Source organism: Charadrius vociferus, unplaced genomic scaffold (genome assembly GCF_000708025.1).
Source record: "Charadrius vociferus isolate BGI_N301 unplaced genomic scaffold, ASM70802v2 scaffold806, whole genome shotgun sequence".
Taxonomy (NCBI): Eukaryota; Metazoa; Chordata; class Aves; order Charadriiformes; family Charadriidae; genus Charadrius; species Charadrius vociferus.
The window spans coordinates 1166232-1187009 of record NW_009649038.1 but is presented as its reverse complement, the minus strand read 5'-3'; the positions used below and the strand labels follow the sequence as shown (position 1 = coordinate 1187009).

General features: G+C 38.7%; 1 protein-coding gene across 1 annotated transcript in view; it reads right to left on the bottom strand.

Annotated features, from left to right (window-relative positions):
- The window catches only part of MAD2L1 (MAD2 mitotic arrest deficient-like 1 (yeast)), a 166630-nt gene that overhangs the window by 138304 nt on the left and 7548 nt on the right, over positions 1-20778 (bottom strand). The window contains exon 5 of the mRNA XM_009887900.1: positions 14526-14694. Coding sequence (XP_009886202.1) covers positions 14526-14694 — 169 coding nt within the window. The remainder of the gene's footprint in view (positions 1-14525; positions 14695-20778) is intronic.

Sequence of the window (20778 nt, the reverse complement as noted above, 5' to 3'; positions counted from 1 at the left end):
CTAACCATCCAACTTGCCCCCACAGGACACTGCAGAATCAAACTCTGAGTCTTGTTTCCCACCACTCAGTGCCATGCGTGTACCCCTCAAAGTGCACAAAGCAGGTATGTAAGACATCAGAAGAGTAACATTATGATCACTTTGCACAAACAAACAGGACTAGAATAATGCTAGAGGCAAGGGGAAATAGGTCTCATGAGTATAAATTTTGAGCTAAAGAATTAATTTATGTTTGTTTGAAAGAGCTCAGTGAGGCATAAAAATGTTCAGAAGTGTTTAATCCTGAAGGGAATGAAATGTATCAAAGCAATTTGAAAGGATAATACATTCATTTCTGGTTCTACAGGCAAAGAAAAGCCAAAAGAGTCCAAAGCATTAACAACTTAGAAGCTATTTTTCATGCTGCTATCATTACCTCAAGTTTGATGCTACAGTGAAAGGCAAATCTGGTTCTGGTAAGCAATTATTAACTTGTGATAAGCATTAGGTTTACATTTAAAGATCAAAGCAAACATATATAAACCATTTGGAGTACATACATATCCTCTGCTTTACGCCCTTGCTCTTGGTTTTATATCTAGTCATCAATGTGATTCCCTTTTACCTTCTTAGTGAGGCCAGGAGCAACCGAAATCTGTATTGAAAAGAAAACGTAATTAAGTTAATTCATAGTAGCACATAATGGACCAAAACTTCAAGCAGAGATTATGTCAGCTGGTATACTATACCAGGGGAACTAGGAGATCTGTCACTATTAAACTCATTAGAGAGACAGTGAAGCACTTTCCTAATTGTGTTATTTTTCTCCCCTCTGAAAATAGCTATCGCCCAAATGATCAAGCCATTAATAATACACATTTACTTAACCAAAATTCCCATTTATCTGACAAATCCCATCCCTAGAGCTCCCCAGAACTAACATTGCTATTCAAAGATTATTGTGCTCCGAGAATGTGGGAAGTTGGCAATTTTCTTCATTTCAAGGAAAAGGTTATTACTATGATAGATTCCACCTACTCTTTCCAGAAGTGAACTTGGTCTATAGCTAAGCAATCTGCAGGTCATCACTATGACCAAATCCTGAAGTCTTTACTCATGACTGAACTCCACCTGGGATCCATTTGTGCAGGCTTTTATGCTTCAATAAATCTGCCCCCTTGCTTCTGTTTGTCCTCTGTTCAGTCTAAACTTGTCAACTGGATAAAAATGAAGGCATCATTTTGAAAACCCTTACTCAAAAGTCAATTTTCCAAGCATTTTATGAAGACCTTAAGACTACGGATTCACGCTCAGGCTCTGAATAAAAAAATAACGAATTTGGTTTGAATAAAACTCACTATTTCACCTTACAGTAAAGATATAATAAAAGTATGCTTCATTTCATGTCTTAGGACAGGCTGCTACATATGACTTCTGTACAGTAATTTTAACAGGTTACGAGCTATTCATCTCTACTCACATGTAACAGGTTCTTCTAAAGTTTTAAGACCATATGTATAAACAAGCAAATTGATGGCAGCTTTACAATCATTTTGCGAATGGTATTAAATGTACCTGTAAAAAAAAAAAAACCCTGACCCTATTCTATGTATAGTAAACTAAAGAAAAAAAAAAAAAAAAAAAGAGGACACCTGACAACTTGAAGAAACCAAATTCATCTCCCTAAATGCTTGAGAACCATCCAATCATTAAATCAACCAACTCCTTGCAAGATCACTGACCACGCGAAGGTTAGGTGTCATGGTCATATAAGACTAACTACTGCATGTTCATATGAGACATCAAAGACTGCTTCCAGCTACCGATCATTTCTAGTCCTACAACACAGCAAAGCTGTGATACTGGAAATGTCTGAAGCTTTCTACCAGTCTATGTGTCCACTTCATGATCAGGGCTTCCATTAGCTCTACTCTCCATCCTGTACCACTGATTTACTAATACGGAATATGCTTGCTTCTGTGCCATACCATAACAAATTTAGGCAGACTAAAAACTGTAGATATGCCTGGATTTACAAGACTTGGCTGCAGAACTTCCAGTTAGTTCAAATCCACTCTTGCCAGTTCTCCAGGATGCTCGCTATCCGTTGAAATCTCATCCTCTGACCCTTGAGTTTCCTTTAAATTTTTTTTATAGCAAATCATAAGGTGAAAGTGTGGAGAATTATTGTTCTTTTCAAAGTACCTGTAGAGTTTTGGGTTTGGTTTCTAATGCAAGCAAGTTGAAATAATTGTCATTTACATAGTCCAGAAGTTTCTTTTTTAATGCTCTGAAGTGCACCATTAGTTTTACATGTTCTTCTACACTGGTTTGACTTAAAACTGGTCTAGCTGTTTTGTAACAAATGGTTTTACTTTCCAAGTAAACTAAGTGGCAGAGCAATTCAAAACATATTGGATTAATTTAAAATATTAATATCCATAACTGGCTCTAAATCAAAAAGAATTACTCTAGACTTAGCGAGTTTTATTTCTGACAGTTCTTACTTTTAAAATATAGTAAAACATATTGCATATATTCACTTACTTGAAAATAGCAAATCAACAACACAGGGATTGACATACTCCCTTTTTGCCTCGTGTCTAAGTCATTTCTTTATATAGAAGAAAATGTTTGATTTCTTTTCCCTTCAATGCAAAAAATAATCCTGTAAATGCACTTTTCATGTCCCAATGTGTAGCCACTTTGTTGAACTTTTAGATTCTGCAATTAGATAAATCAGGTTTCCTAGTGAAGATCTGAAGCTGCAGGCACAATTTATCTTCAGTTCACTAGTGATATGGGCAGTTAATATCTTGGGACCAGATCCTGTAAACCTGCGCATGAATAGCTTCACTTGTAACAGCTGGTCCAGCAATGACCATTACACTGTTCATGTGAGTCAGGGTGTGTCAAATCGCTCCCTGAGGTGGAAAATATTTGCAGGGTACAGGTCTTGATTTTCTAACAGAAAATAGTTAAAAAATTGCACAAAGAAATAAATTATAGCCAGGAATATCAAATGGTCATAAGCTGCTTTTTTACAGCACTTTTCCTCTAATATATTAAAGATGTCCCATAGTTACAACAAGCCCCAACCTGAAGCTGTTACCTACAAACACTAATAAGAGCGCACTTTGCAACTGATGTCAACAACAGGGTGACACAAAATAGCACGAGGCTTTTTTTTTTTTTTGGAGCTGGAGGTCAGCGTGGCCCTCCTGCCACAGTCCCAAGCGAAAGCAACAATGAAGGGCAAGCAAGAGTAGTCCAGGCAAGGCTTCTGATGACTTACTACACATCTCAGATTGCAAACTGGTGCAGGGAAGGTATCAAACTCCACGTCAAGTGTCTGCCCCCCCCATTTCAAGAGCTCGTTCTCCCGACGTGGCTTGCAAGGAGCTCTTACTCTTGAAATGGCAATGAGCAGTGGGGTTGCACCATCACACTTCGCAAGCCGTGCCAGGAGCATGCCAGTGCTTGTTGGCACTGGGTCACCAAGGTCCCATTTTGGTGATGTTGGCGTGAAGAGATCGAGAATGCTTCCAATGTAGTATTTGCATTGCAATTATTTGGTCTCAGAGAGGCCACCGAGGAGTCAGGAGAGATCAGTAACCTGCAGTCACTTCTGGCTGTAACCGTAGTGGTTGCCTGGAGGCTGATCAGCAAAACTTTCTTTAGTTGGTGCCCTTACGCAGAGCTCTATGTTATCCTGATTCATGGTCACTTCATCCGGGCATTTGCCCCTGTGCCTTTACACATGTAACGCCTCCAGGATTTGACCCACATGGAGGCTACTCCCACAACCCGCCCCTGTGACCTTTCCAGGAGTGTTAATGATTTAATGTTAATGGCTGTCCACTTCAGAAAGGGTTGCAGAGACTGGGGCATATGAGGTCATTATTGTTTAAACATATTTGTTTTGCCTCTTTTCTCAGAAACTTTAAATCAGAAGAAGTTCCTTTACACAGAATGCCCAAACTGACAGTTTTAGGATGTGTGAGAAAGACACAGTTAATTTAGTGCAAAAGATAAGACATTTCCTTGGGGAAGCACTAATACCAGGCCTATTACCCCTCAGTGTCATTTCAGATTAGTGTACTACAGTGAAAGGGATTCTAAATCTTTTTAATTGAAAAATATCTGTCTTTTCCTTACTAAAATAAGTTTCTGCCTAGAGGTTAAGGAGTTTTAAAATTATTTCTGAATTACATCCAATTTCTGGACAGTTTATCAAAAAAAAAAAGGAGGATGCAGTTTGTCTGTTGCCTTGTTAATTTATGGCAGACCAGAGAAAGGAGAAATATATTTCCTCAGTGACCCAAATGGAATACTTACATAAAAAGATGATTAGAAACACAAAGTCCAGACGTATCTAACTTGCTAAGATTTACCAGCTGTCGCAGACCCATCCACATGTGTGAATACATGTGCATACATGTCATAATTATACATGCAAAGTGAAGGGATAATTATCCAAACTTGGTGGTTGAAACAGCAGTTGAGAGCACAACTTTACTTGGCTTCTCTCTCCCTTTTTTCTGGCTACAAGTTCAAAAAGCATCAAACCCACTGATTTTAATCTACATAGGTTTTTGATTCATACGCCATGAAATGACCTTACAAAAAGGAGAAAATGCAAATATCCTTTTACCTTTAGAACGTTCTGGGTAGGAACATTTGAAAACTGTGGTCTGAACTTGCTCAGTCCTTGACCCATCGAGAGAATTGCCCATGACCTTGGACCGGCCCTCTTTCATCCCCAAACTGAAGAATGAGATCTGAAGCAAAGTCGTCACTTTGACTGGCGTAGGCACTAACCTCAGGAACCTCCTGGAAAGCACCGTTCCCTTCACTATAGATGACACGCTGGAATATTTAAAAAGCATTCAACAGAGGTAGTTAATTGTATATATAGATGTTCTTCTAGGTAAAATGGTGCTGTGTTATCTATTTTAGAGGTCTAAACACAAAGGCTTATGTGCGCTCCGATTTGGGGGGCAGCATATTTAAAATGGCACTCGGCAGGTTGATGTTTCTATAGAGATACGGTCTGTGCACAGTCTTTGGGTAACTGCATGACTCACAAAACACTTGTGTGTTAGGGCGGTTTGGGGTTTTTTTTTTCCTTGAAAGTCCTTCCAACCAACTGTACTCTTTCCACTTCTCATGCTTGCATAATGGTTGTTTCCTCTGATCTTTACCAAAGAAAAAATATTTTCCTTTTCTAATTCAGTCCTTAGCCATTGTTTTCCCAACCTCTAGTTCTCAAGAAATATGATTTCTTAAAAAAAAAAAAAAAATCTAATTAAGCCATTTATCAAACTTTGTGGGTAGAGTGACAAATTAGCCCTATCTTCCACCAATAATCTGATGGATGGGAAGATAAAGATGCAGAGGCTGTTATTTTAGCTGGAAGCTCTCTACTATATCAATTGTTCGGCCCCAAGCCAAAAGACCCTAAGAGATGACAAGAACTAATGATGGGTCCATGAAGTTTATGCAGCGTGAGGCCCGACATCAAAGGAATCTGCCCTTATTAGCAATATCTCTATGACTTCTTCCTGGAAAAAACACTCATTTGTTTTGTTTGTTTTTTTTTAAAAAAATTTACTTAATATCTTACTCTTTCAGTAAATGGAAAGAAAATGCAAACTGTAAATACATTTGCACAACAATATATTGCCGACAAGTTCTGCTTTTCTCTATAAATATGAAGTGATCCTTATGACATTACTTTTAAGTCCACCAAGAGAGTCTAGACCGCAAATAAGTTTCCCTAGAAGTCTTTGCTTTTATGCCATTCCTTCAGAAGACCCAGGCTCCTTGAGTTTGTATCTACTCCAGATACAAACTATGCACGTGGAAGCAAGCTTAGAGTCCTCAGTCAGGGGATAGTCAGTCAACTTCAGCAGGGGCAGGACCCCCAAAATTGCCCTGGATTGCAACCCACTGAAGTCAGGTGTAGAGAGGTTGTTACAGAGTCAGGACTAGAATGCCAAAAGTTTCCTTGGATTCAGAGAGGAAGCGGGAAGAGAAATTCATCAAGAGTTGGATCAAGCCTGCACCACCTCTGGCTCAGGAAGATGCTAAGCCACATAGCAACAGATGCCAGAACAGAATTCAGGGGAAATGGCACTATTTGCTTATATATACCTACATTCTTCCTCAGTATTCCGTCTCGGAGGGTTTAGGATACAGGGGTTTGGGCGAGGTGGATCATGGGTCGGACACTGTTCTTATGTGATAGGATCAACTTCAGTTTGTAACTTACATCTTTCTCCCTTCTCCCTACATTTTTTTAATAGGCATCCATTTGTACGTGTATTGGCGACGCTATACACAAAGTAGAATACAATTACTGCTCTACTGGAAAGCAGGAAGAGAGGATATACCAGCCGGAATAACTTCTAACAAAAAAAACCCCAAACAACAAAAAACAAATCAAACAACAAAAAACTGTTTTGATACATCCTTAGAAAAGTTTGACTGAAAACAAGCCATTTCTTCAGATACTGTATGTTGCTGGAAGCTAGAAGTAAAATCCATATATTTTTCATCGAGAAATTATTTAAAGATTATTCTTGATGTCCCTTTTTTTTTTTTTGTGGCAATAGAACACTATTCAACTTACTGGCAGAATGAGCAACTGTAGTATTGCTTTATAAAATCCAACTGCAGTAATTCTGCATAGCTGAACATTCATATACCTGACCAGCTCGATTCATCTTTTCAACAGAGCATTTTTACAATATGGAAATAAAAACAGTAATGCAATGAAAAGAAGACAGCATTAGAGTCAGCACAAAGCCATATTCAGCACACCCACCAATATTTTACCTTTGTTCTACAGTCTGGATTTAATATCATGCGTAGAAGAAGCACTATGCAAAACTAGGGTATGTAATCAATCTTAATCTTTCCTGTGTCTCGATAAAATGTCTGGTATTCATCCTTCTTCTATAGCTACCTATCCATCAAGCGGCTTATTCTAAGAGTGAAGAACAAGTGGCTTTGCACTCGCGGAGTTTTGTTTTTTGTTACTTTTCAAAGACAGCATGCCATTTAGTCTGCCACGCTGCTTTTTAGCCTGAGACATAAAGGCAATTCACATTGCTTTATCAGCTGTAGGATTGTTCACAAGCTCCGATGTTTCTTGAGGAAATAAAAAAAGAGCTTGGAGTACGTGAGGTCCAACATAAACAATCATGGAAAGAACAAAAGAGAACTTTTTAATACTAAAACCTTACTGGGCAACTTCAAAACAAGGAATTAAAACTCTGGTTGAGAAAACAATGCGAACCATGCAACACCATAGTAATTCAATTTCTTTCTTCCTCTTGATGTGCTCGATATCTAATGTACTTTCTTAGTCGTTTATTGATAATAGGGCTGCTGAGGAACCACACTGTGGGTTGTCTACATGCCATTCACTTGCAACACTGGATGAAACTGTAAATAAAGATCATGCACTTCAAAAATGAAGTTTTCTGCTCAGAGCTGCAGTTTTCCAAGAAAAATGAAGTGTAAGTATTATGGCAATATACAATCAAGTGCTCGAATGTCATTGCTTCTAACTCAGGAAGGGAACTCCTTGAACAAAGAAGCTTAAATGCAATTTGGCTGGAAATTAAATGTTATTCAGCAAAAGATAGGTACTGAAGTTGCCAATGAACCAAACTGTCTGCTTACTGATAATGAGCAACATGGTCATTGTCTGGCTACCCTGGCATGCTGTAAATGTGCCTGGGCAGACTGTGTGATTTAAGATTATTTAGTTATTCATTGTCTCAAGAGGCAGGTAAAACAACTCCTCTCGGGTCACTTGGCTTGGCTCAGGGGGGTAGTGGTTGCAACTCAATCCTATTTAGCCTTTCTTCAGAAAAGTAAAGAAAGAGTTTTTCTTTTCTTTAAATATGGCTCCAATTACTGAGTATAGCAAGCTCATTCAAAACTACAAGCATCAGATTTTTCAAAGTCTCCTGAATTTCCCAAACTTTTTAGCAAACAAATTTAAGAAATTTTGTTCTATCATTTCTACTTTATGACATGATTCAATGGAAGACTTTAAAAAAAAAGTTTCCTCCAAAATAAATAATAACCAGAAACTTATTCCACCCTGCACTTGCCTTTTATTCGCCAGATGACCGGTTTGCTTCACTTCCTTTCCACAACTTTAGCAAATACAGCAAGTCCATACATCTCCAGTTCCTGCCTGGAAGCACAGACTTCAGCAGTTAACTCCAAGTTAAAATATAAACTCATCTTTCACTTCTGTTTTAAGATAATATTTAATCCGTTAGGGCTGAAGGATACACACAAAGTTTGCCAGTAAATGTTCCCTAGTAGATTTTGTGGAAAATAAGTTTGGTAGAACAAAATTAAAAAATAGATAAACAAACCACCGTGCTGCTATTAAAGCTACATAGAGAAACGTACAGATTAGATTAAGTAGTGCATTTTCATCGCGCCTGCAAAACCGAAATGGTAATCCAGGAAATGAATCAGAGTGGAGATAGTGCTCAGCTCCAGCAATGGAAACACAGCTTTCAGCCACAAAGGGATCTGGTTATCACTCGTCTTGATTTTCCCTTCTTCTAACCATGTTAATATTATGTCTTTTTTCAGCTTAAATTAATTTTAGTCTCTTGTGTTGGGAACAGCTTCTGATTTTAAGATGACTTTCACAAGAGTATTAAGAGAGAGATTTTGCTCACTAAATGATACATGAAGACAGTAATGGTTTCAGAGCGGTATGTCCTATTTTAGCTATCTCCACTATCAGGGAAAGATGGGTTGACCTACTTGTACGTTACAAAAATAGTCAAGGATCTTTAAATAAAATCAATCTTATTGAGCTGAACAGAAATGGAGAGGTATAACGTGCTCATAGGATAAGCCAGTTAGGCGCCCATCCTAGCAGAGGAAGCAGTAAAACCATCAGAGCATACCCAGGGTGTGTTTTGCCCAACACGACCTGGGTTTATTGAAAAATCTCAAAAGCTTGTTTTTAAAAGTGTCATTCAAGTTCTAGGCCAAAGAGCATCTGTGAGGATTTTGGTGAGCATTACTCTGTGGACTTGAAGCAGAAGATGCGGACCAATAAATGACGCACAGAGAGAGGTGGATCAGGAATGATCAGAGACTTATTTGAAAGGATGAAGTGAACTATAGCTTCTCCAGCTAGAGAAAACTGAGGGGCTGCGTGACAACATTCTGACAAATACCTGAAAATGAAGAAGGGAGTAATAGTTTATTGGTTATGAGCTTGATTTGAGGCAGGGCAATGCCCAGATGACCTGAGGTCCCTTTCAGACCTTAGCGAAGGGATATGCTATGCGAGAATAAACTTTCTGTGATGTTCTGGGAGCCTTCAGTGAAAACAGACAATAACTTCACGTAAAACTTAAAAGTCTTTCAGGGTGGTTCACAAAACAGAAACCATAAATTTCCAACAAGATTTACATTTTTATTTTTTAACTTATATTGGTTTCATCCCTAGGTAACCTGTGTACTTTCTGAAGAAAAAAAAAACCCACCACCACAACCAAAAACCACAACTGTGTACTTTCTGAATTTAAACCATTCCACCAGCCTGCAGAGATTTGGTCCTTGCTTTATTAAAAACTGTGTGTTCTGAATCTCAGTGTTCCCAATCACTTCTGCGGTTCTGTTAACATGCATAAAGCCTTTTGAGTATCTCTATCATCATAACTATTGTTAGAAATCTCTGATTAAATTTATTATACCACATTTATTTTGTACTATTTGCTATTACTCTAAGGATCAATATTAGCTACTCTGCATCGAAACTCTATTTTCTGCTCAAAGTCCCGTGTGCTACTGAGATATAGTTAGCTATGATAATGCTCAACTGAGAGTATCAAAGCCTTTACACAGTGTAATAACTTCACTAGATGGCAGTGCAGAGAAATATTACTTTATATAATTTTCTTTTTTAATAGGACAGGGAAACGTGCCAGTAAGTACTACAGTTTATTTGTATCGTCTGTGTTAACGCTAGATCCCAAGACAGCAATGTTTTAGCCCTCACAAAAGTCTGGGGGCTTCTGCCCAGTTAAGTCTACATGCAAATGTTTGCTAGAGCATGGACATGCACTCTTCCAGCACTAACACCAAGCAGCAGAGTAACATATACTCATCTTTGAAGGTTTGTGTTACAACTGTTCTTCCTCTGTCTTCATATACATGAATAAACATCACATTTCTATTGTCATAGTCACTAAAGCAATCCCAGAGAAAGAATTAATACCACTGTGCACGAACCATGGCCAGGACCAGAAAGGGTCTTTGCTCTGCCGTTGCTGGAGTGACGGACTGGATGAAACCTGAGACCTGATGGTCTTTCCTGAAATGTCAGGTCTGAGACACCGTCCCTCAAAGAATCGTAACGCTGATGACAAACATGTAAGAAAGAGTAAGCAAGTACTTCCAAGAGTTTTGTGAAGAGTACTGTCTGTATTCAGTAAAATATTTTTCATTCTTAAGAACTCTTAAAAACACGTTTGTTGGGAGAACTTAATATCCCATACAGATGACTCAAGAAACAAGGCATAATTTTTCAGACTCCTGACCAAAGTCCAAAACAAAATACTTCAAAAGCAGCAAGTTCTGCAGCTTCTAAGCTTCAAAACCTTCAAATTTCAGTATTTTGAATATGGACAGCTCATGCCTGCCAGTCTTTAGAAATTAATACACCTGAACAAAAAAAAAAAAATCCAGAATGGAGTGGATGATTTCAGGCAAGATCATGACTTTAATTAAAAGATTATCATATCATTAAAATTCTACGGTGGAGTTATCTGACTTTATTCATAATGGTCAGGAAACACAAATTATCATTTAGTACAATGAGGAGATGAAAAAAGCTTGGTTTCTTCTAGCATCAGATGTAAAATAATATTTTCTAAGGTTTGTTCTTGTTTTGGGAGAAATGTTATCCCAAAAAATCAATTCACTGCCTAAATCACACTTTTCTCTACTACGTCTTGCCTTTATTTTAGCGACGTCCAAGACTTTCTCCTTCAAGAGTGATACTTTGTCCTTTGACATCTCATCTGCTTGCTCACCAAACTGTTTGCAATAGCTAGCAGAGATTCAGGATATTGCAAGAGATGATAAAAAACAAACCCAGTTCTGTTGCAAGTGACTTCTTGACTTATGCCTGCTAAGCACGAACCTCCATTCAAAGACTTGAACTTTTAAAGGCATAATTCTCTATATTTATTTTTGTGTAAATATGAGCAGATGAGAAACAATTCCTTACGGCATTCACTCTGTGAGAATTCTCTTACTTTCCCTCTTCACTGGCCGTTAAGAAACAGAAAAATATGGAGGTGCAAAGCCCCAGGGTTTTGTTAGTGACACAGTGGGTTGGATTCTCTGCTCTGCAACTTGCACATGGCTCTGGTCAAACAAACATACACAATACACAAGGCTGCCACATATAGCACAAATTGTTGCCTAAACCAACCCAATAAAAAGTGAATCCCTGCTCCCTAGGCATCAAGAGGTAGGTAAAAATAAGGAGTGGATTATGTAGATTCCGAGGAAAAAATACACTTCAAATTAACTTGGCGGATTTCCCCAACTTGAGGTACTGTAAATAAATTGCTACAATTCGATATGTTTGTAAAACTAAATACATTCAGCAGAAACACAAAACAAAAGACCAACATGACAAAACAAGTGATGCAACTTATGCTCACTCCAACCCTAGTTACAAGGAAGTAATCTTTAATCATTAACACGCTGGATGCTCTGGGATGACCCCGATATGCAACGAGATAGGTATCCTGGTAAGAAGCCAAAAGTCCTCTCAAACAGCCTAGATCCTGACGGAACAGTCCTTTTAGTTTGTTTATTTATTACACTCATTCAGTTTCTCTTTTTAAACACTTAATATAACCTTACATGAGAAAAGTCTCAATTGCAAAATAAAGGTAACTGTTACACTTTAATCGTACCCCTTTCCCCCAAACCCGCACGTAAATCAAGGCACTGCGGATTTGCCTGGAAGCTGTGCCATCGTATTACTCTTAATTAAGTAGCCTTCAAGTAAGCGGCCAATCAATATTGATTCATATGGGTCTCACTGCCGTAAGTCACCACGATGTCTTAGGGTGCTACTGATGTGAATATAATATCTAGATTTGCTCTGTCCACATTCACGTCAAATGAGGATTAAGAGCATAAAGAAATACTCACCTAGTTTCTTCAACTTGATGTACACCTGACTGTGTATAGAGCAGTTTCCCTTCCTTTTCAAAACAGTACAAATAGTTCCCAGTCTACTTAGTTTGCATTTAATTTCTCTTCACAGCACTTGGATCTTGTACTACCACAAAAACGTAGCGACCTACTTTTTCCTGAGATTTAGAAGGAGGACTTGCATGATGGATACTGGTTAAGTCTGACCATAACCTGCACAATACTCTGCTTGGAATGAGGACTGAAAATTGCTGTAATATAGTTACAATAATGCATAATTACAATGAGATGCTCTCTTCCTTATCAATTTCAAACTATAACTGTCTAGAATTGATTAAATGCATTATTAGGTTGATTGGCACTTGCATATCAATATCTAAATTAAATTGATGTAACTGAGTAACTTGCTCAGATTTCCTAGGAGTTTAAGCACTTTTCTCTAAAGGGAAATAAGGGTTTAGTTGTCCAGTGTCTATAGGTGAGTTTTGCCACAGCCTAGTTAGTTGATTAGCGCCATAAAGACTGTAACCTATCAGCAGCATTAAAAGTTTACTACTGTTTGGTTTCCTGTGGTTCTAACACAACTGAAATGAAAGAAAATTGTATTTTATACGCTCTCTCTCTACACTTTGTGCTTACAACATACGTGTTTCTCCAATTTAACAAACTCCATGTGCTTATTTTGCAGCAGAAGTCCAAATTTATTACTTATTATAAATAGTATTTATGTGGAAATGTTAAAAGAGGAAATAAAGATGTAAAAACAAATTGTTCATTCAGTCATGTAACATTTTTGGCTCAGTTCAGGTTGCAGAGTCATGCAAAGCAACTCCTTCTTAATTGTCTGTTAGCCCGCACTGCCCAGTTTGTATAAAACCTCTATCGCAAATCTCCTAAAGCCAGGGATCTGCCCTTACGTGCCAGTGCATTGGTAACTACACGGCAAGAAGAGGTTGACGCACGATAATCATTTTCTTCTCCTTCCTTGGCAGTGAAGAAGCTGGAGGCAGGATTAGTGCGGGTTCCACCCAGCTGCGGACCCAGGACGATCCGCCGTGTAGAGCAATTCTCAACAGGCAGGCTGGTAATTTTGCAAGGGATTATACTTCTATCTTTACATTAACATGGATCAAATATTTGCAAATGAGGTGTTCATTACTTTGTTATCTTAGAAATCAGCATGTTTTTTGTTGCGTCTGTCCTGCTGCCACTACTCAGCCAAAGTAACCAGAAATTCCAGTGACATTTTAAAGCCTCTCAGTTATGGGTGTACAAGTTATTTTTATCCCCCGCCAGGCCACCCAAAAGATTTCTGAAGTTTGAAGCTCTAATTTAAAATGACTGCATCTTTTTACAGCAATTGTACTATGCCTTGATGGGGCCCTGAAGCTTAAATAACAGTGAAACGGAGCTGAAGACAGACTGTCAATTTACAAACTAAACTAAAATTTTATACTTCAGTAAATCCTTGACCAAAGTGGATTATAACATCAAACCCTGACAGACCCTTAGTTACAACATAAGCAGTGGAATAATAAGGCCCTATTTTTATTATCAATCCAAGACCAATTCTCTCTTTTCTGCTCAGATTTTTCTTATCTTTTCTAGTTAGTGTTTAAAAAGAAGGATTAGAGATATTGTAGATTGTTGAACTTTTTTGCTACCCTTTTCTTTAACCAGCAACAAAATTTGCAGTGCAGTGTTGCTTGCTATGGGCCCTAGATGTGAGTTTTCAGCTTGTACAGTCAGACTCTCTTTGTGTTTACTGTGTAAAACAGTTATTGCAGTATGTGGGAAGGAAAAGCCATCATTTTTGTGGAATTCAATGAATTGTATAAATTTTACTGCTGAATTGCTCTGGAAACTTGAAATTGTTACATAATTAAGAAACCCATTCAGATGTCTTTCCAGTCTTTCATTTTCTGTCTTTGATGCATTTGCCACTGAGTTTTTCACAGAATATTAAGCTTTCCATATGGTTTCATTTACATTTCTAACGCAAGAGACCTAGTTTGCCATCATGTGTAGTTTAGGTCTCAACTGTAGGTCACATCTAACTAGGGGACGTCTAGAAAATGAAAAAGTCCTAGCACCTCTGTGGTTAGCCCCGCTGAATAATCGCTGCAGTAGCTGAATTTCACTGTACAGATGTTGGTAATTTGCTATTGAAAACCACCGGTATCAAACTGTCAGAGTCAAGAAATGGCTTTAATTATTTCCTCCCTGGAGCAGTAATAGCCATTGCTTAAATACTGCCAAAGCTGGAACGTGTTTGTGCTGGTGATTTCTTAGCACATTCAGTGAAGGCAGCTTACCTGCACTTGCCAGCCCGCTGCTGTTGGAGATTTTCTTCCTTGTCGGGGGAAACGCAGAACGGTGCAATTGCTTCGGCGGGGGCCGTATCATCTGGAGACCACCTTTGCAAACTTCTGTTATTTTCCCTGGCCACCGAAGACTAACATTGTTTTTCTGCTTCGTTGAGTACTGAAAATAGAAAACAAATCAGACAGAAAGCTCTTGGAAATAACGATACAGGAAAAAGTCTTCTCTGGAAGGGAATCGTTAAATGAAAAACATGAGAAGCTACAGAAATCTTGGTGGAAAAGTGCACTAAGGAAGGAGGTGAGGTCGGCAGGGCTATTGCAGGAGTCTGCAAACGCACAGGGCTATCGCAGGAGTCTCCAGAAGCCCAGGCTTCTCATCCCTACTTGCAGCAATAGGCATAAATAAAACCATCATCAAAACCACACAGCTTAAAAAAAATTAAAAATTCAAGAGCAGGTCAAAATACTTTATAACAGTTTACAGCAATTTTAACATTATTCTCTGTCCTTCTTCAAATGGATCCAAACCCCAGAAAAATTAAATACTGATGTTAATGTGAATGTTGCCACAGGAGCCTGCAACAGGCTTTGGCTCGGACTTCAAAAGAATAAATAAAAGCCCTTGCAAATAACTCTTGGGCTGCGACTTCTTATTCCTCATTCCCATGCTGTATCGATTTGGGAAGACGATCTAACCTCTGTACCCCTGAAAGTTATCTCGTCTCTGAAGTGGGATAAGGTTTTTCTCCCTAAACGATCACAGGGCTTTTTTTTGTCCCTCTGACAGAGGATATTAAGAAGTGCTGATGCAAAGTTTTTGTGAAGTCTGGAGGAGTTTTTCTCCTAGAAGAGCAAGGAGTCACTAGGATGTTCGTACACTAGCCGTGCACTTGGCCAGCAATAAACTGCTCTTCCTTTGAAGTGCACATTTCAGATATTTGTGCATATAGAGACTGAGGGTATTTTCCCACGTGTAGTAACCTTTTCTTCTGCTGACTGCACATCACAGGCCAGTGCTACAGCACAAACGTAGCATTAACGGTCTCCGGGTTGCTCAAGAAAGACGGGCGGAAGGCTGGGAGAAGCAAAACATTGCTTGTAAAGAAGGAACACCATGAGGAAAGCCAGTCTAAATAAATATGTTGGGGTCCCTTTGTTTGGAAATATTTGCCAGCCAAAAATTCTTTAAGTCATTAAGAAGTCACCTCTAAGTTGTGCAACACGTTTGCTATTAACTTGCATAGTCTTTATAAGTACTGCTAAGGAAGAAGTCTGTAATGTTTTAACTACAGCCAAATTTTCCTTGACTTAGGTTTTCTTTTTTTGTCTCCTTCATCCTTTCTTTTTAGGTCAGCAATAAAAAATAAGAATCTTGAGAAAAAACCAAAACCAATTACCACTTTAAAACAAGCAGCTCAGAAAAGAGAAAAGAAAAATGGGTTTTCTTTGCATCCCACTGAAATAACGTCCTACAAGTTCTGTTGAGTTTCTGACCAAGCAGTTAAGATACTTTTTCCAACCGAGCGTGTGCAATGAATATTTCTATGCGGTCACCGCTTCTAATAGCGCTATCTGCCAGTATCATAAGCAATTTGATCATTAACAAAAAAGATTATAGTAGCAGCTGATAGAGGTTTCTGATCAATAGCTATTAAAATTCTGCTGTTATCCCTCCACGATAGCTAAGAGCATAAATAACCAGTTATGAAATGCTCTCTAGTGTCTCTGCCTGGGCAGGAACTCTTTCGATTGCAACAGGCATGTCTTGCGTGTGGCATATCTTAACCACAAAATTGATATCTATGTACAGAGTTTGGTGTCATCGACATTCAACTCACAGCTGAAACTATTTTGGAGTTTTGTTAAGAATGACAAGATTTGATGAATGGAGATTAATGGTTAAAATATTTCAGCCTTTCTAAGTCCTCACACAATGTGATGGCAAATAAGTCTTCAAAGAGATTTATTTTTGTTCCTAGCAGCTGGATATCTAGAGCCTGCCGTTCCTGAGGGAGTCCCAGAGACCTACTTGATGATGGGAGTGTTTCACAGCTGTAAGAGACTCAGATTGTTGAACAATGACTTGAGCTGTAACATATTTTAGTGACTAGACTCTCAAAACCCTGAGGTTTTCTAATTGCCTACAGCCAGCCTGCTTATCGCTGGAAACCTGCGAGCTCCTATCTTCTAACAGGAGGCAGTGAAAGCCTGGCTTAAACATATCCTTCAATTACAAGGAAACTATTCCAGAAAAAAAAAACAAAAACCAAAAAAAAACAGACCACACCAACCAACCCTTCCACCCCATTTTTCTGCTGTCAGAGGTGCAGGTGGGCCAGGGGGCTTGCTGACACGGGTAAGATGACACTGTTCCTGAGGGACTCCTGCCAGGGTGCCGCTTCTTGAGTGCTGTTTGTGGAGGCACGGATGTGAACAAAACCCGTGAGGAGAGAAATGGGTAAATGGTGCGCACTGGTTCCTACAGAATAAAAACCAGCAAACAGCGGAGAAACTGTCCCGCAGCTCATTAAATCCTTCCCCAAGGTGCAAACAGCAGTGAGATTTATTCTGTTGTCAGTGGCAGGGTGAACTTCTCTTTAACCACCGTGATGGTGCCAAAATTACAGCTGTAAGATCAGACCCTGTGCATCATCTCTACAGAGCAGAAAACACCTGAAATGGGTATCACCAACGTCCTATTCTGCAAGGCATAATGGCAGTAATACTAGTAAAGGCCTTCACAGTCCGGAGAAAAATACTCCTTATTATCACTTAGGAGGGAAAACAGGTGTGAAAATTAATTGTTTTTCCTACCCACAGAGAATATTTATTTGCAAGGTGATTACTCAATTACAAACATTTCCATTTTGAATTTGAATGAAAATCAAACTTGGACAATGCTAGAGAAACATTTGTGAAGTCACGATCCCAGAAGGAGAGCTTTTGTAAAGCACTTTTTATAAGCCGCGTGCACGTTTAAAAATCACTTTGAAACTCTCATCAAAGATTTAATTACAGGCTCTGTAGTGATCTATATTACCAGGCCTTGATTATTTTTGCAAAATATGCTACATTAACTTACATATGATAGAGCTGTAGATTTAAATAGCTTTAAAGTATTATAATTAAAATTAAATAACCATAAACAAAATTAATGAATAACATTTCCTGGTTCGTATCCCTAGTTTTTATGGACTCTATTCACTGGCTAATTAGTATGCCAAAAGTAGTCATTTTCTATCATGCAATCATAATACGGAACGGCTGCACTTGTGGATGTAACTCTGCTCAAAACCCAGATGACAGAGAATCGAACAACACAAAGTTCCAGTATTGCCTTGAAATTTAAAAAAAAAAATTAAAAAAAAAAAATCTTACAATGAGTGCCTACTGGTGTAGAAGATAAATACATCAATAGCTATTTTTAGGAACCAACAGAATCCTCGCTAAATGTGGCATGTTTCTAAAACTTATCTGTTAAAATAATCATGACAGTTTTCCAAATTTCTTCTGTGGTAAGCTCGGGTTTTATTCTGTGGTAAGGCATTTGGGGGGATATTGTTTGCCTTAAATGCATTTGCACTGTTTACATTAAAAATGTTATTCTGAAAAATCTGATTTTATCCTTACTTCAAGTGGGCAGCGACAAAAGTAGAATTAATCTACAACAGAAAGAACGACACCTCCCCTGGAAAATTAATCTTTTTAGAATCTCATACCTAATTGCGCATGATGAAACCTAGTGTGGTATTTTGGGTCAACATGAAGCAGTATTTTGTTTGACAATAATTTATTATTCTTACCCTGTTTTGACATGGTTTAGTGCTACACATGTTTTTGGCTAGTAATTTCCAGCGAGCATCATGCTGTCCTGCCTCAGTCATATACAGCATCTTGTCACACACCAATTCAAGTTTGATTTTTTTCTTCCCCAGAAATATAGATTATGTGAGATATCTGACTGACTGTAAAAGGAATAATTTGCTTATATAGTGCCAGTCAGTTTCCAGGCATCACATTTTAAAGGCAGAAAATCCCAGTAATTTTGGATAAAAAAAAAAATGCCAATAATGCCGATTTTGAAACCATCAGCTTTCCTCTATCACTGTGCCAGGAATCAAACTACTGGCACCGTGCACGTTCAAAGGGGAAGAGAAACTGAGGGAATATGGAGAAACTTTAGCTCCAAAGGTGGAGGAGATCAGTGTATAAGAATTACCTGAGCAAAATAATCAAGTATAAAAAAATTATTCCTGGGGAAGCAGGGAGATACTTTAAATGAAAGCCACACTTTAGAAATGCCACTGCTTGTTTACAAAGAATGAGTAAGTGGAATATCTCATGGCACTCTGTGGACTTTAAACATACAATAAGGGGATACTCTAGGAGGAAAAACGAGTTTTACAGTCTCCCATTTCCACAGGGATAATGCTGAACCCAGTTTTGCTCCGGGAAAGTCTTAAAATCCTCAGAAAAATCACACTTACGTGTTTTTCCACAGTAGTTTAGCACACTTCTTTCCTGTATAGTTCTTGATAAAACGGAGTTACTGCCTTGATCCATGTAGCTGTGCCTGAAGCGAGAGGGAACTCCTAAGGTGGGAGTGAAGCTGTCACCTTCTCAAGAGACTGCCTGCAGCTAACGGCCACGCAAGGCTGCTCAAAGCTGGTCCTCTCTCCTTTGCAAGACCTTGACAGCCATAAGAATGAAAACGAAAATAAAAAATCTCACCTATTTGAGGATGGAGAAACGGGGGAGCTTTTCTTCCCTGTGGGTGCCTAGCTACTGCATGTTCCGGTAACCACTGGCCTTCAGGTGCCTTTTCCCCTTAAGTGGTTAAGTGAAAATAGCTGTAGATAATGATGAATTTAATTTCCACCTGAAGCTGTTACAGGATCAGGCCTATAGGGAAGGAGATTCCAGTGAGTCCTCAGCTGCGGAAGGAGAGACAGGTGCAAGCTAAAAAAAAAAAATTAATGGCTTGTTATAATCACTCCTCTTCAATGCAGCTGGTTTAACAAGAGCACAGAGGTTTTATTTGGACCAAGCTTGGAAAATGGGAATTTCCATCTTTTTGTTCTCTTGTTAATGTACTGTGCAGAAAGGTCACTTGTTCTGGCAGTGGCTAATATCTGACATCTGAGCAGATCCTTAACGGGTGTAAATTGCCATAGTTCAGCAGTATAAATAGCCACAGCAGCACTCACCGGCCGAGGATCCGCTCGAAAATGCTTTTGATTAATTTCCTGTTACCGAGTTGGTCTTCAAATGCCTCTAGATAACTTCCTGGCAGCGCAGTTAAAACCCCATTTACAGAGTGGCGTTTCCATAGTTTTGCCTTTGATTCGCAAGCCAGCATTTGATCCTTTCTACTGATCATATTCACCCACCTCCGTCGGCTGCCTCGGCGGGGAGCTGACTGGAGAACCTTCCCAGTGCAAACTGTACCCACACCGCGCAGATGAGCAGCGGCATTAATGCCTCCTCTCCACCCTCTGCTGACTTTTCCCTTGTGTATTTACCAGTCTGTGGAGTCCTCACTGCGTGTGGAAGGACTTTGTGCTCTTCTTCCTCTGGCACAGAGAGCTGGATGATATAAATATGTCACTCCTTCACATCCCAGTATGCATTTATGGCTCTTAATTCTTAAAGGATTTGTTGTTCATATATGATGGCAACTTTTCAGTAGCATTTGCATGACCAACAAATACCGATTAAAAAACAAAAGATAGCCATCTCCACAATACATTTCATTAAATCCTTAATGATTTTTTTTTCATGTGTGGTTAATTTGGACTAAAACTGTTCAATTGCGGCATTTTATAGTAATTTGACTTTAAATACAGTTGTAACACAAGTGGGATTTATAGTCATAAGATTCATTTACTAGAAGCAGGTGAAGAAAGATGTATTTGAGCAGCAGAACCCAAAATTTGCACAGCGAACCTCTGAATAGGGTCATCTTTTCTACAAGGTTGTAATACCAGGATTATGAGCTCAATTTTTCTGTCACCTACATGAGTTCTGATGAAGCGTAACTAAACTCGGTGAAGCTATTCTTCATGGAAAACACATACCATCCTCAGGAGATCACCAGCAAGTGATCTAGTTCTTATATCCATGCCGTATGGCTGAGATTTTACTTCCAGTCAGATGTAAAACTGCACAAACAAGACACAGTGTAAAAGGACCATTGTTTAAAAAAAAAAAATAAAAAAATAAGAGAAGCTAGGGAAAATCTTAG